This window comes from Delphinus delphis, chromosome 1, assembly GCF_949987515.2.
Source record: "Delphinus delphis chromosome 1, mDelDel1.2, whole genome shotgun sequence".
NCBI lineage: Eukaryota > Metazoa > Chordata > Mammalia > Artiodactyla > Delphinidae > Delphinus > Delphinus delphis.
The window spans coordinates 98,445,509-98,460,687 of NC_082683.1; the positions used below are offsets into that span (position 1 = coordinate 98,445,509).

Consider the following 15,179-nt stretch of genomic DNA (forward strand, 5'->3'; position numbering starts at 1 on the left):
AGCAGCAAAATGAGAACTTTATTTGGTGCAGTCAGGACCCCATTTAGTTCTGCTGCTACTCACTCACTGCCTCTAGTCTTCCCCTTGCACATCTTTCCTCTGTTCAATAGAGGCCTGTCCCTCAGATCAGCAGTCTCTTAGCCTGCCACCTCTGTTTCACTCCTTCCTGTTGGTCTTCATTTCTTTTAGCTTTTAATATTTATGTATAATGCATTGCAGAAAATGCTGTTTGGATACAAATTAAGTTAAAAGACATTATCCTTTAAGGATCTTAGAATCTTTTAGAGAGGGCACAAGACTTAAATACCTCAGCTGCACAGCCTATAGCCAATTCCTCTTATGTAAAAGTAAGAATGCCAGCCTTAACATAGTCCTGCAGATAAAAGCCAACTTGTATTATTGCTGGCCTTGAATAATAGCATGAATCCATACTCTTCCTTAGAGTGATACTAGAAAAATGAAATCAGGGACTTCAGATTATTTAAAAGAATCAAACATTGCCTGGCCCTGAGGGTCTGTCTGCAAAGTCTTGTAGGTCTGACTCCTTGACCACTCACTGCCTCAGTCTTCTTCCTCCCTGTTACAGAGAGTAATTTCTTCCCTTTCTCTCACCTCCCTTAGCAAGCACACCAACCACTAAGTCCTTCGCCAAATTCTCAGACCCACTCAGGACCTTGATTTCTCCATGGTTTAATATAAGAAAGATAACAAGGATTTTTTTCCCCTCAGCCTTTCTGAGGTTTTATTTAAATGCCCTCAGTGGTCACAGGGCAGAAACCCAAGGGAGGAAGGCAGGGAGAGTATGTTTCTCATCCCTGGGAGGCCTAGATGCAGCCTGCAGCCAAATTACAGCACCAGAGAACAATGTAATGCATTCCTGGGCAGGTCGGTGGGACCCTGGGCGCCTGGGCCTTGTGGAGAGAGGTGCCAGACACAGAGCTCTCCGTAAGCAATCCTGCAGAGCCGCCCCCTGGTTCAGAAATGAAATACGGGAGAGCTTCACATTATGCAGAGACCTGTAGCTCACACCTGGTTATTGATGGCCTTGGTGGAGGCCTCTGCCCCCACCCTCCACTTGGGAACTGCCTGCTACTATGGGGGTTGGGCATCTTTGAAGCAATGTTGGAAAACAAGAAAGAGATGCTTCCTTTTCACTCTGCCCTTCCTATCAGCCTGTACATAACCATGAGGATATATATACACAAATATCTCAGGCTGCATATAGGTTCTAGTCATCCTCCTTCTCCCCAACAAAAAAAAGAAAAAAGCAACTAGATTTCAATCAAACACTTCAAAACTCATACCAGTAACAGGGGTTCAGCTATAACCAAGGAATATTATAAAATTATCAACATGCAAGCAGCTGTTGGTTTGGGGACTGGCACCCCTCTGGAAGGTGGCAGGAGAAGGATACAGAAAGGGCATGGAGAGAAGAGATCAAGAGTGGACAATTCCCACCCAGGCAGAGTGGCTGAGACTGTAGAACTTCTCATGGCTGGTTCACGCTGGAAAGAGTGCAATTCGTGTCCTACATGCTATGAATGATAGGGCAGTCTCCTATGACTGCACGAGGTACGATTATCAGGCCTCCTGCTCATGACCTGTTGTTGTTTTTAACTCTTACTAGGTTAGAAAACAGGATAGCTTTAGGTTGCAGAGATGATCTCCACAAGAGAAAGGCACTAGAGGGGAGCAAGCAGTGGCTTTACTAGGGTAAATATGTCACAGTTGCTGCACTAGACTGAGCTTTCCCAGAAGCTGGTGATTGGCAGGTTTCAAGTAACGGCCAGTGAGGTGTCAGTAATATACCTGTCCCTGACCCCAAAGGTCAAAGTGATAAAAGAGAGGGTATAGGTATGTTTTTCTACTTCCCATTTATGGCTTAAATGATCTCTGAGCATCTCTGTGGTCCTTCCTCATTTACTTAAGATGTTTTAGTCATCCTGGATTTGAGAAAGCAAGGTAAGCATTCTCCCTTTTGTCCCCTAACTCTGAACTGTTCTGGCTTAAAATTTGCCTTTGCTCACTTCCATTCTGCCTACGAGTCTATGGATAGAGCAGCTGGGCATGGGAGTTCTCTCTCTTTGGCCAAAAGAAGCCAAAATTGGATGACTGCTTAACACCATCAACCCCAGTAAGCAGACTTGACCAAACAGAAAAGCTAAGCTGAGTGAATTAAAAAGATAGTTTAATCCACAGCTGTTCTATTTGACAACTTTCAAGGTGGGGCTTCCCCAAGAATAACTGTGATATTTATAAAAAGGTTTTTCATGTATAAACACTTTAGCTTATATGTAATTGTCTCACCAACCCTGTGATAGGAATTACGCTCATTGTACAGGTGTCGTTCAGAGAGGCTCTGTGATTTGTCCAAAGTCCTGTGGATACTGAGTGGCTCAGCCAGAACTCAAACCAAGGGCTTCTGACTTCAAATCCTGTGTGTTCTCCTCAAAGACTGAGGGTGCCTAGGGCTGGAGGCACAAGAATCCCAGCACCTTTAGGACAGAAATTGATACAAAATATCCTAGGAGAGTATACATGAGCAGAATTTACAAAAGGAACAGCTTAGGCCTTCCTTAACCTCATCGATGAACCCCCTTTTTGCCATTTCTGCCACTAATACCACCACCACCAAATGATCACTATACTACATTTAGTGGTCCATGTTTAATCAGCTCTGGTTCCTAATTCTTTCTATTCCTTTTTTCTTTTTCAGATTAACAGTTAAATTTTTGTTTTAGTTTTATCTAGTCCTTTTAAAGGGATGCTAAATGTGTAGACAGAGCAGAAGTAGTCATGAGAAGCCATGAGAGGAAGTTATTAAAGCTTTGGGCTTTTAAAGTATGTATTAGAATTTCCTTTGAGAGTTCAATCTTTTTAAAAATGCTCTCAACTCCTGGTCTAGGAGAGTAAGAACAGGGAATGAGAGTGCTTAAAAAAAAACTGTCCTATCCCAGGCCAGATGCCTACTCACAGCCCAGTAAAAGTCCTGGGACCTCTAGCCAAGACAAGCTATTTATCTACACCAAAGCAAGGAGTATCTACCCTGCAGAGAAACCCGTGCAAGATGAGGCAGACAGCAGATTTTCACTTGATCAAAAACTTTTGCTGCTCTCAACCCCTCCTCCTACCCTCATTCAAAATCTGGACTTCTGTTTAGGTCTGAGACAGTGAGACAAAGCAGCTCCAAGAGATGATGTGTGTAAGGGGAACCCTTCCCTGTTCAACCCTGGAATGCATTCCGTTAGAGACAGCATAAGCCCTCACATATCCTACCTATCCCACTCCTGAACCCCAACTGTGAAGGCAGAAAGGAAAACTGCAGGAACACCATGTTCATCAATCATAGATCTGGGATGCTACAGCTCCCTGACCTGGGCCCCCACTTGAGCTAGGGGAAGAACACCTCATGAAAACAGTCTACCTATAGTTAGGATTTCTGCCAGAGCAAACCTTACTTTTTGGTCCATCGATCTTGGCTCTCACTGTTCTCCTTGCTTCCTACCCCCACTGCCTCCGCATGTGGGCTCAGAAGTGATCATCTAAAGAATTCCACTGCTCACCTCCTGCATAGCAGCACAGCCCCATGAGGCCGCACACCAGATGGAGGGGATAAAAGTACGAGGTCATGGCTTCTAGCAAGAGGCTTTTTCTTAAACTAACCCTGACTCCTGGAAAAGAGGCAGAGCAGGAGAGTGTCGAGTGAGCTGCTGACGACAGCAGCTTCAGAGGTCTTGTATAAAAAGCTAACTGAGCTTTCAGTGGAAATTTCTCTACTCCTGGTCTCATGTCTACTTCTTGAAGGTGTCTGAACAGAATGCAGAGACTGTCAAACCAAAGGGTTAAATCCTGCCCAATTGTAGGGACCTATTCAGCAGGCTGCCATACACATGCTAAGGTGGAGGCCAAACCCTGAACACATATCCCGTTTCTCCAGGAATGTAACTATGAATAAAGGGAAAGGGTATGGAAGGTGGACTAGAACTCAGGGGAAATTCAAAAGGTTGTCAGTAGGCCTTCAAAATGTTTGTGTATAATACACAGACGGGGATGCAGAAGGATCATCATTCCTAGAACTGTTATGTTTGCTGGGTGACAATGTACAGAAGCAATAATTACAAAGAGACATAACAGTTTAACACTGAGAAACAGAAGTCTCAGAATAAAGGAATCAGGTGAATGAGATTAATCAGGCTTTCTATAGGAGGTGGCTTTTGAGCTGGATTTTTAAAATATAAGGAATGTCCTGGTTGAGAGAAGAGAGAGGAAGGCATTCTAAATAGAAGGAACTGGTTTATGCTGAAACTTAGAAGCAAGAATGTGAAAGCAATATATAAGGAATTTCAAGCAAGTACATATTATATACACTGGAGAATACAGAGAAATTAGAATGCTGAGATCAGGGCTTAAATAATGTGAGGTGACTGCATGTGCCCAGACTGTCAAATGGCTCAGAGTCCCCTATAGAGCCACACAGCATCTTGATCTATGTCAGTAAACACCAGGGCACCTATGGGAAAACACAAGGATGAGTCCATCTGTTACAGATACTGGGACTAGAAGACAGCTACACTGTAAAACCCACAAAATGCTAAGTATCATTAATCACAGTTCCCTATCATTTGAGATTCTGGGGTAAATAAGAGATATCAAATATCCTATCCAGAACTGTGATGCATTAATGTAGGTTTACGGGCCTAGAACCTGACACAAATCAAGCCAAACTCTTAAGAAATTAGAATGTAAAAAAGGAATTCTTTAAAATAGAAAATACATGTTTCTTTCCCTGACTCTCAAACTTAAAACTTGACTGGTCCCCTATATCCCGTTTGGCATACTGGACTTTTGAGGCTAGCACATTCACCATAGCTGCGGCCATACTGAATAGGAAGAGAGCTATGAAAGAGCTTTAGGGACTGCAAAATCAGTTTACTAATAAGTGAGAGGATAGTTCTGGTGTACTACAGGGTGCTAGAGCAACAGCCAAAGACAAGATACAAATTCCGATTTCATAAACTTCGAATTAGGTCTCTGGCTTCTTGCACTTGTTGGAGGTAAAAACAGAGCTATTTATCGGGCTTCTGCCAAGTTTCCTAACTGAACTTTCCTAACCTCTGATGACAAAAACTGCAAGGGCAACCCTGTTCTTCCACAGCATTTGCCTGGTGCCACTTTCAAAAACAGAATATTGAAATGTATGTGTGTGTGTGTATATATACATATATGCATTTATACATATATATGTATATATATAAATTATATTTATGAACATTGAATAAGCCAAAAGGTGAGCAGTATCTTAAATTTTTGCTTTACTTAACTGGCACAATTTAGTTAGTGCTGGAAGGGAGGCAACCATTTAAGTGATAGCATTTGTTGGTATCATCTTGGTATTTTCCTCCTCCCCTAGGCAGTTTATAAAAGGTGATTTCTGAAACCCTTCACAATGGAAAAGCTCAAGGGTTTACATTCAACTGTGACACCACTATGAATTCATTAAGAAGCATGTTTCAGGTTGCACTATAATTTCCCTATGTAACATAAACCCATGGAATTTGACATAAGCTGATTGCTCATGCTGGTTATTTTATTTACATTTCTGAATGGAAGGGACCTCAATACTCATAAAATATCTTACTAACTTATTATTTTTCATCTGTTCTCCCAGAGCAGCTATTATAAAACAGGCATAGAGACATAAGTCTCAACTTGTATGACTGGTTAAGCAACCAGGGAAAAGTTACTGCTCCAAAGCAATTTTTTAGAAAATAATTCAATATGGAGCTTGAGACCAAATGAGATACCATTACTCTAAATGCCATGTGAAAGATAAAAGTTAAAAAAACAGTGTTCATTATCTTCGTTGAAGTCCTATGGGAGTAGGAGGTAGTTCACAGGAACTTAGGGGGTCTGGAGTTTACCTAAGTCTTTCTTTAGAGACCTAATGTTAGCAGACACAGCCTAGTATAAACGGGAACACAGGTGAATGGATGAGAGTGGGCTCCTCACAACCCAGAAATATGAATGCGCCTCCTCACCAGCATGCTACTAATCAGACTTCTGAAATGGAAGATACCATCATGCATCTAATTCATTATTTGGAGATGTATGTTTTGTTCATCTATCCAAAGAATAATAATTTCCACTTATTCCAGAAGATATAGCAAGCTCAGATAAATTGCTAAAGAAGTAACAATTACCAGTTAACTCCAGAGCCTGATCTGCGGTCTTCTGCCTGTAAGTCTGTGTTCAAATCATCCCACTTTCTTTCTTCTGCTGCCACACTGAGTTAAATCAGTATATTCTTCAACCCTCTAGCCTTGGGCCTACTCTTCTACTCAATATACTTTCATCATTTTACCATATCTAATGATTACATGCCTAACAGGATAAATTCCCCAAGGACAGGTTCTGTACCTATTTTTAAAAATATTTTAATATGTATTTCAAGGTCATATCCCCAATGATCCAGTCAGTACATATACTTGACTGAGCCCAATAAAGATAGGAAATCTTTTTCAGTTGTTTAGAGAGAAAATCTTGGCAGTTCCCCCTGTAAAAATGTAGAATTATCCAGGATTCAGAATTGATCAGCAAAATTCAGCTTAGAAGAGAGGGAAAAGGCAGCTTATTTTAGTACCTTAATCCAATATACTTTTATTATTTTCCTTAATTAACCTGATATATTTTCAGAATCAGTCACTGCAGGGTACAGCTTTGACATGAACAGTGGGCTCTGGGAAATTCTGAGTGGTTCTTTCCCTTTCTTTCTCACATGTCCACAGAGGTACATGAGCACCTAACTCTTTAGTACCTAACTCTTTAGTCCTAACTCTTTGCTGTCCCATTCTGCTTCTGACATCACACTTTCATTTTCTAAACCAGGATGGTCCTTAGCCCTTATTAATCTGTCATTATTAGGAATGAGAGGATATAAAAGACAAAGATAAAAATGAATGAGTATAGTAGGCTTTAGTCTTAGGGCAGCTACTATATGAATCTGAGGGGTGACACTTCTTATTTCAATCTTGAGTTGTGGAGCACTTCATTTTTTAATAAATTCTAAACTATTCAGATGAACATAATGAATACTGCTGTTTACAAAAACACGAACTTCATCACTTATGTGTAAAGATGAAAGTCTTTCATGTCTGATATCTGAAAAAGAATAAAATAAAGAGACCTCCTTCTATTTCCTCTTGTTTGACTGAAAGGAAAAAGCCTCTATCAGTCTAGATTGACTTGTTTGGGTCACTAAATCTTATGTGAGGCATGTGAAAATAACTCATCAGTCACTTCTAGTCAAATGAATAAATCTCCAAGGATGAACTAATCTACTGTTATGGCAGTAGCCTCTGTCTTACACTAATACATGTCTTGCCTACCTTAAACCCCTTACCACTAGACTATGAGTTATTTGTGAACAGGGATTGCATTTTATATTTCATAAAGGTGCCCAATAAATATCTGCTCCTTGAATGAATGAATGATGAACAAATTCATTACTAGTAACATCTGAATATAATGAATTCAAACACCAAAAACTTACAGTATTTTACAGGATAATCATTACCATACTATAGCATGTTAAAGAATATTATTTAACATATTTTTAAATGCTGAGGCTCTTTAAAAACTAAACTTTGAAAACAAATTAAGATAAGCCCTACTGGAGTCTTTTCATTCAATAAGCCAGTACTGAAACAAGAATCTTTTCAGGGTATCCAGGATTCTGAACTGCATGTTCTAGTGCAGGTTTTTGGTTTTGGATTTTTTTAGAGTCAGTATTATAAGAGCTAAATTACACCAAGAGCAAATTAATAAGAAAAGTCTACACAGCTAGGGCTTTGTTGAATAGAATCCCTGAGCTCCCAAGAAGGACTAAATCCCAAAGGGATCACAGTCAAGTAAATAAAAAATCCATCTAAATTTTATCAGAGGGCAGAGTTTCAACTTTGAATACCCCAGCAACCAAGGATGAATTATGTATAAGATTAGTAAAGTGCCTTCATCCACGCCCCAGCCAGAGAACATTCTTCTATCTCACTGTGACTGAAGGAAAAATAGCAGTGTATTTGTCTGCCAAGAACAGTTGTGGCTATACTCTAGGTGGGAGTTTAACAACTGAGGGATTAAAATTTAATTGTAAACCTGCTGCTACCTGGCAGTAAAAGCTTGAACTCTGGCATCAGAAAGAAACCGGGACTCCAGCATACTGAATAGATGAAAACAAGAGCTGGCATGTTCCTAACAAAGAGTATGAGAGTATGTTCCCTTCTTAAATTCTGCCCCAAACTGCTTCTTTCTCTGTATATCCTATTTGTAATATGCAAGAGTGCTCAATGGGAATATAGCTCTTTTCTACACTTTGAATGGTACATATACATTTCATTTCCAGAACGCTTGAAATTACAGGATGAGGTTAAAGGGTGATTATGTGGTCTGAATTCTCTGAATATCAGTTCTCTTAATTTTGTTGAGCATCACCTGAAGCCCAAATAATTTCTTTTCTTGAAGCTAGCTGTTGAGATGGACATAACGCAATCTTAATATTATTACAGAACTAAGAAAGATTATTTTTTCCTCAAATTCAGATAGAATACCATTAACACCCAATCTTTCAGTGAGGCCTCTTCGGCATTAAGGAACACATCGAAGTTTCCGATGTATTGTTACAACTGCTAGAAGTACATCTGCTACCTAAAAATCCCACTTTAGCAAAACAAAACAAAAAAAAAGCCCCACGAGTTATGTTATTTTAGACCAAAAGTTTATTCTGTTCAGTTAAACTGCCCCTCACAGTCCTTCACAAACTTCACCTTTGATTTTGAAAGAAGAGTGATGTTGAAACATAAGATATAGATTTGTAGTTTATATTAAGACTTTTTTTTTTTACCATTTCAAAGAGTTAATTAAATTCCCTCTGAATCACTATAAATGAGTACCTACTGTTTCTTCAGTATTACCGCACATTTCAGACAGTTAGAAAGGCTGAAGTTCTTTATACAGTTGTGTGACTATGTGATATAAATGATCAAACAGTGTTCTTTCTTAAGTGGTTTACTAGCCAGAACAGGAATGAAATTAAAGTGAATCAGTTTGAAGACAGAAAAGCAAATGTGCATTCTTTATTTTAAAACATCAGAGTTCATCAAATAGGCTTATACTATGAAGAATTTTCCAGGTAGCTTATTTGTCTACTTGTACCTTTGCAATTAACCACTTCTGCAATCTAAGTGCCTTTTCTATTTTCTGACAATCCACATTGGCCTCTTTATTTAAAACTCTTCTCCAAATTCATCTCCTATGGGAAGACACTAGCAAAGCCAATTTACTATCATCACTCCATCAGTCTATATTCCCTCAGCATTACTATATTTGGTTTGAAATTTATTCTTTTGTACTTGTTTTAGTATACGTTGTAAGGTGACATATTTTTGAAACCAAGCATATATATGACTAAAGGGCTATCTATTGTGTGATCTCAAGGAACTCTCTTATCTTTAACGGCTCAAACTTCCTCATCTATTACATTGGAAGATCACAGTCTGTCCTCCAATGCTTCTGGTAAGAATAAATGACAGTGTAAGTATAAACTCTTAAAAAAAGAAAACTAATGAAGTCCATGTTACTCTTGGTTTAGAATTGTAATATATTAAGTAGTTGCACTAATTTAGTTCGTTTGAGCATTAGAAATTTGATTGGTGGGGGGAAGGAGCAACATTCCACTCAAGAAAAAAGCCAAAATAACTATTCCTCGCGATTTTAATTTTCCTCTGTACCCATTATTCTCTCCATTTAGAGGATTATGCTGGGTCTGCAAAACACAAAGATGTTTTCTAAAACAAAACCCAGTAGGTTTCCTAATATGAATTCTAATACCACTAGTGTAATGGGTTTGGAATGAGTGATTTACATCAATATCTGGGCACAGCTCTTCTAAAAACTGCTATGCAGTCCATTTGCCTCAAGTTCTAATAATTAACAATAAATATATTAGTAGAAGTTAGTGACAGGATATCTTAGACTTTGGCAGAGATTTTCACTTTGAGGGGGGAAAGATGATTAAATATACTGCCAAATAAATTCAGGGAGAGCTTTTGTGAACTTCACACTTGTCAAGCACATGTTTAATAGGGAAAGAGGGTGCTTTCCACAAACTTCAAAACTGAATTAAATCCTGGGGAAGGGATACAGACATGCATTAAAAAGTACATTGCCCTAACTTTTATTATTATTATTATTGTTTTTGCCTTTGAAGAGTTCAGTACTTAGAAAATTTGGATAAAGAAGAACATTAGCAATTTCATAAATTTCTCATTCTGGTTCTTTTTGAAGGAGAACAATGAGGATGAAGCATGAGAAATTACCCTTATAAAAAGTAGAGAACAACTTTTCTCTTGCTACAAATATCCCAGTTAATTCAGAAAATCAAAATTGGAATATGCCAGACTGCCCAAGTAAAGACTTTAGCAGCACTAACAATGGAACAAAAGTGTAAACATTTAAAAATTTTGACCTGTCACGATAGGCTCATTTTATTATCAGGATACTCTCTGGGAAATACCCCAGATATATTACTGTGGAAACAGCATGGTTATAGAAGAGTATTTTACAGGAATTTAAGTTTAGTTACAATTCAAAATGTTTTTAAAACTATATTAGTTCTTGAAAATAATCCATTTTCAAACAAAGTAAAGCAACATTTTAATAGTTTAATTTCTAAATGGGGCCCTATGTATTTAATAAAGAAGAATGCAACTCTCACAGGTTTTTAGTATTAATAAAGTCAGATGAAGAATATAAAAAAACTCTTTTACCTATGAACAGATTTCACATCACTGGTTATGACAATGGAAAATTAGGAACCTTTAAAAATATTTTTTTTCGGGCTTCCCTGGTAGTTCAGTGGTTAAGAATCTGCCTGCCAATGCAGGGGACACAGGTTCAAGCCCTGGTCTGGGAAGATCCCACATGCTGCGGAGCAACTAAGCCCGTGTGCCACAACTACTGAGCCTGCGCTCTAGAGCCTGCAAGCCACAACTACTGAAGTCCACGTGCCTAGAGTCCGTGCTCCGCAACAAGAAGCCCCCGCAATGAGAAGCCCACGCACCGCAACGAAGAGTAGCCCCCACTCGCCGCAACCAGAGAAAGCCTACGCGCAGCAACGAAGACCCAATGCAGTCAAAAATAAATAAATAAAATAAATTAAATTTATATATATTTTTTCTACTGGTATATATCAATATATGGTTATAATTGTCTATCAATTTCTCTAGTTATGAAGACAATCTTTGCCCTGCAAAAAATGATAATTGTGGACAAACCTTCTCAAAAGTTCTGGTCACTGTTCAGTAAAAGACAATAAGCATTTTTATCAGCTTATTATTTTTTAAAATTTAATCTGGGGAGAAAAATGTTAATTATTTTTGGGAAGAGGCTGAAGAAATCCCAGTGAGACATTCTGTAGAGAGGTCTTTTGTTAGTATAACATCTGACCTTCTATATCTTTGGAAATCATGCAAACTTGGCTAATGTAGTACTTAAAGAATTAATCAAGCAGATTGTTAGGCCCTAGTTACAGTGGAGCCAGCCAATTATGAGTTGCTCAGAAATTCATCACTGGCCTGTCTAACCATATTTTCCCACATAAAGATTAGTAGAAATATGTGGAAACTGGGCCCATTCCCACCCCAACACAGCTACAATATGTGTTCAGTGAAACAAATTTTAACCAAGTTTTGCCTTAGTGAAACAAACAATTTATTTGGGAATCTTTTTGATTTCTGTCTTTACCCATAACATCTTTTCTGCCAACATTGCAAAGGCTGCCCCATTTAGTTAAAACACAACTAGGGATTTTTATATTCAAACACACTTGTGAATTCAAAGCACTAAAAAGTCACATGCCACAAGCCTGAATTTATCAGTAAGTTAATGAAATTCCCAAAGACCATCTTCAGTCTTTTCACTGTTGTAATATGCCCTCCCAAGGCTTACTAAGAAGAAAGCTTTTCTTGCAAGAGAGAAATGAAAGAGGCCAGAGTAGATGAAGATTGGTTCTCTAAGGAGAGGGCAGTGCTGCTCTTAAATAAAGAAGCGCCTTTCAGATAAGCAGAATCAGATTCCAGTTCATTGGTTTGCTGGCTACCCTTACTTTGAACTCTCATATTTAACCCAGCAGGCTTCAAAGCAGGTGAGAAAGTGATCTACCACTTAAAAGCAATTTTTCCTTTTTCAGGAATTCTGGTCTTAAGAGAATATCAACTCTGATATCAGCACATTCCACATCTCCAGGGATTTATGTAATTTTTTTTTCATTGCTCTATGTCTAATATCCGGCGAGGAGAAAAATCAGGAAAAAGTCCTAACTTGCTGAAAATGAAGTCTTCTTCCATATAGCTTAATATCATGCAAAAGAAGAAGGGGCACTAAAACCACTGACCATTCTAATGCATTCCCTTCCATTTATCTAAATCTGATGTTCAGTGAGAATTATTAAAAATCATTAATCCCTAGTGCCTTGCTTCACAAAAAGGCAATTTTTGTAACAAATGCATTTTAACAAATTCAAACTGAATTTACTCTAGCATGTGAGCTAATACAAAAAGATATTAGATGAGGAAGAGACAATGGCAACAATGGAAGGAACTTAGGAAATTTTCTTAAATTGCTTTGCCTTATTAAATAGAAGAACAAATATGTTTCAAAGATTCTTCATTGATTTCTGTACTTCACTGATACTGTACTTGGCTATCAAATATCTGACCTAACTGAAAATTTTAACACAGGCAATTTGCAACTTATCAATTGGTTCTGCTCTATAAGGCACTTTGCTAGTGCCTAGTGCCTAGAATTTGAAACATTTCTCCACTTTCTGGTACACATAATGTACCAGAAGTATAGTACTAATAGTATCGTTTAAATGATACTTAACCACCATTTCTATGGAAAAATGCATTTTGAGTTTACTAGTAGAACATGGTTCCTCCAAACATGAAGGGGGTAGGGTTTCCCACTATAGCTGCACTTTGGTGATGATGATGACAACGACAATGGCAACAACAGCTAACACCTAGTTTTTACTGTCAGCAGACACAGTTCTAAACACTTGATAAATTTTAAACTCATTTAACCCTCAAAAAACCCATGAGGCAGTACTATTCTCATTTTACAATGCAGGGTTGGGGGGTGGAATGTTAAGCAACTTACCCAAGGTGGCACAGCCAATAAGTGTCAGGGCTGGAATCCAAAGCAAAGCAGTCTGGCTCCAGAGCCTATGTTCATAACGACTCTACAATCCTACCCCTTCTCCACCTTGATAAGGTGGCACTACCCAGGAATTCTAAATTCTTCTTATTGGGGGTAGAGTAAAGCAGGACTTCTCAAGTTTTAAACGTGTATATAGGATCACCTGAGGATCTTGTTAAAATGCAGATTCAGGAAGGCTGGAGTGGTACCTGTGGTTCTGCGTTTCTAACAAGTTCCTGGGTGATGATGGTAATGCTCCTGGGGCAGAGACCACACTATATATATATATATATATATATATATATATATATATATATATATATATTTTTTTTTTTTTTGCGTTACGCAGACCTCTCACTGTTGTGGCCTCTCCCATTGCGGGCCTCTCCCCTCCGGACGTGCAGGCTCAGCGGCCATGGCTCACAGGCCCAGCCGCTCTGTGCACATGTGGGATCCTCCCAGACTGGGGCACGAACCCGCGTCCCCTGCATTGGCAGGCGGACTCTCAACCAGTGCACCACCAGGGAAGCCCGAGACCACACTATATTAAGCGGTGAAGAAGCAGAATTTGAGCCTCTAGTTTTCTTGCTGTCTGTTGAGGTATTTGTATATTGAGTTTATAAGCTGGAGTCTGCCTATACTATAATCATTTCCCATTAATTCTTAAATGGAAACTGCCCTTGGAACTGCTGCATAACAAATATTGGTTTGCAGGTACTTTCAGTAAATATTTAACTTTTAGGAATTTAAAATGTACATGTAAAGGCCACAAGGATAAAACGTGGCTGTAAAAGTTTGCTGTCAGGCACATTTTAAATACTATACACTACCAACAAATACCAAAAGATAGAAAACAAATGCCTGTTTATTGTTCATCAACTAGAATCACAGTAAATTAATAACTTTTGGTCTAAAAAAGAAGATTCCACTTTTAAATGTGTAATTATTCATTCTCGGACACTGCTAGGAGCTTGTGCTATGCAATCTTAAAGGCTCTTCTGATGCATCAGAGATCTCTTAGGTAAAGGCAGACACTATATATATACTATACATACTAACACTGATGAATAGAGCAAACAGTGAGTACACTGCACATTAACTTTAGCCAGTACCCCATGGCAGTACACTACTAACAATGACTACATCTCTACTCCAGATTCTAGATCTTCCTCCTCTCTCTATTTTACCTCCTTCCCACTGCCCTGAGAGAAACCCAAGGATCATCTCTCCCACTGCTTTCCTGTGATCTCAAATACACAGCTGCATATTTTTTTCTGGTTGTTAAATTGACAAGATTCTCTGTCTAGTCCATTTTTTTCCATGCCAGATTACACTGTGAAGTCATTTCAGTTTGAGACACACTTGCTCCCCAGTCAGCACCACTGCAAGCAACAGAGTTATGGTATGATCACTAAGCTTTCTCCTTATACTAAAAGGAAGCAGAAGAGTCAGTTTCCAACCCAAATATCTATACTCCCTGAACACAGTAAAAAGTCATCCTTCTTGAAGCCTGACCCAGAATCAAGTGTAGTCTCAGACTCCTAGGCCTACAGCCAGTGGCAACTTAACACATTATACAGTTGACCTTCAGGGGAAAAGAGAAACCAGTGCTCTCACTACTGGTGCCAGAAGAAAACCAACTAATCTTTAAGGCAAAAAATAAACTCCTAATGCAGGAAAAGAAAGTATGAGGAAACAGGGAGTTAGAATGGAGGCACATAGACAAAAATATAGAAATTACATTACCAAGTAAGGCCTAGTATTTCTATGGTTCTCAGTGCTTTTCTATTTGGGAATATAATGAATTAACATTTTCTTTTGGGGTTTGAATTCTTATTAGTTGGTAAAAATACAAAGATATACAAGACACATTTTTTAAAAGGCTTGGAGACTTACAGGGACTTATCTTTGGTAATTTTGCTTTGAGC

The 15,179-nt window shown here is 38.7% G+C and overlaps 1 protein-coding gene across 4 annotated transcripts in view; it reads right to left on the reverse strand.

The window, feature by feature from the left end:
* ST7L (suppression of tumorigenicity 7 like) overlaps positions 1 to 15,179 on the reverse strand; it is a 150,498-nt gene that overhangs the window by 70,586 nt on the left and 64,733 nt on the right. For 2 of the 4 annotated variants that reach the window (XM_060027351.2, XM_060027333.2), the window contains one exon: positions 1,313 to 2,495. The exons of 1 other annotated variant lie outside the window; for it this stretch is intronic. In XM_060027351.2, the coding sequence (XP_059883334.1) occupies positions 2,466 to 2,495 (30 nt within the window). In that variant the 3' untranslated portion in view covers positions 1,313 to 2,465. Of the gene's footprint in view, positions 1 to 1,312; positions 2,496 to 3,977; positions 4,511 to 15,179 lie in introns of those variants that run through there. One more of the 4 variants, XM_060027342.2, reaches the window with a different exon arrangement.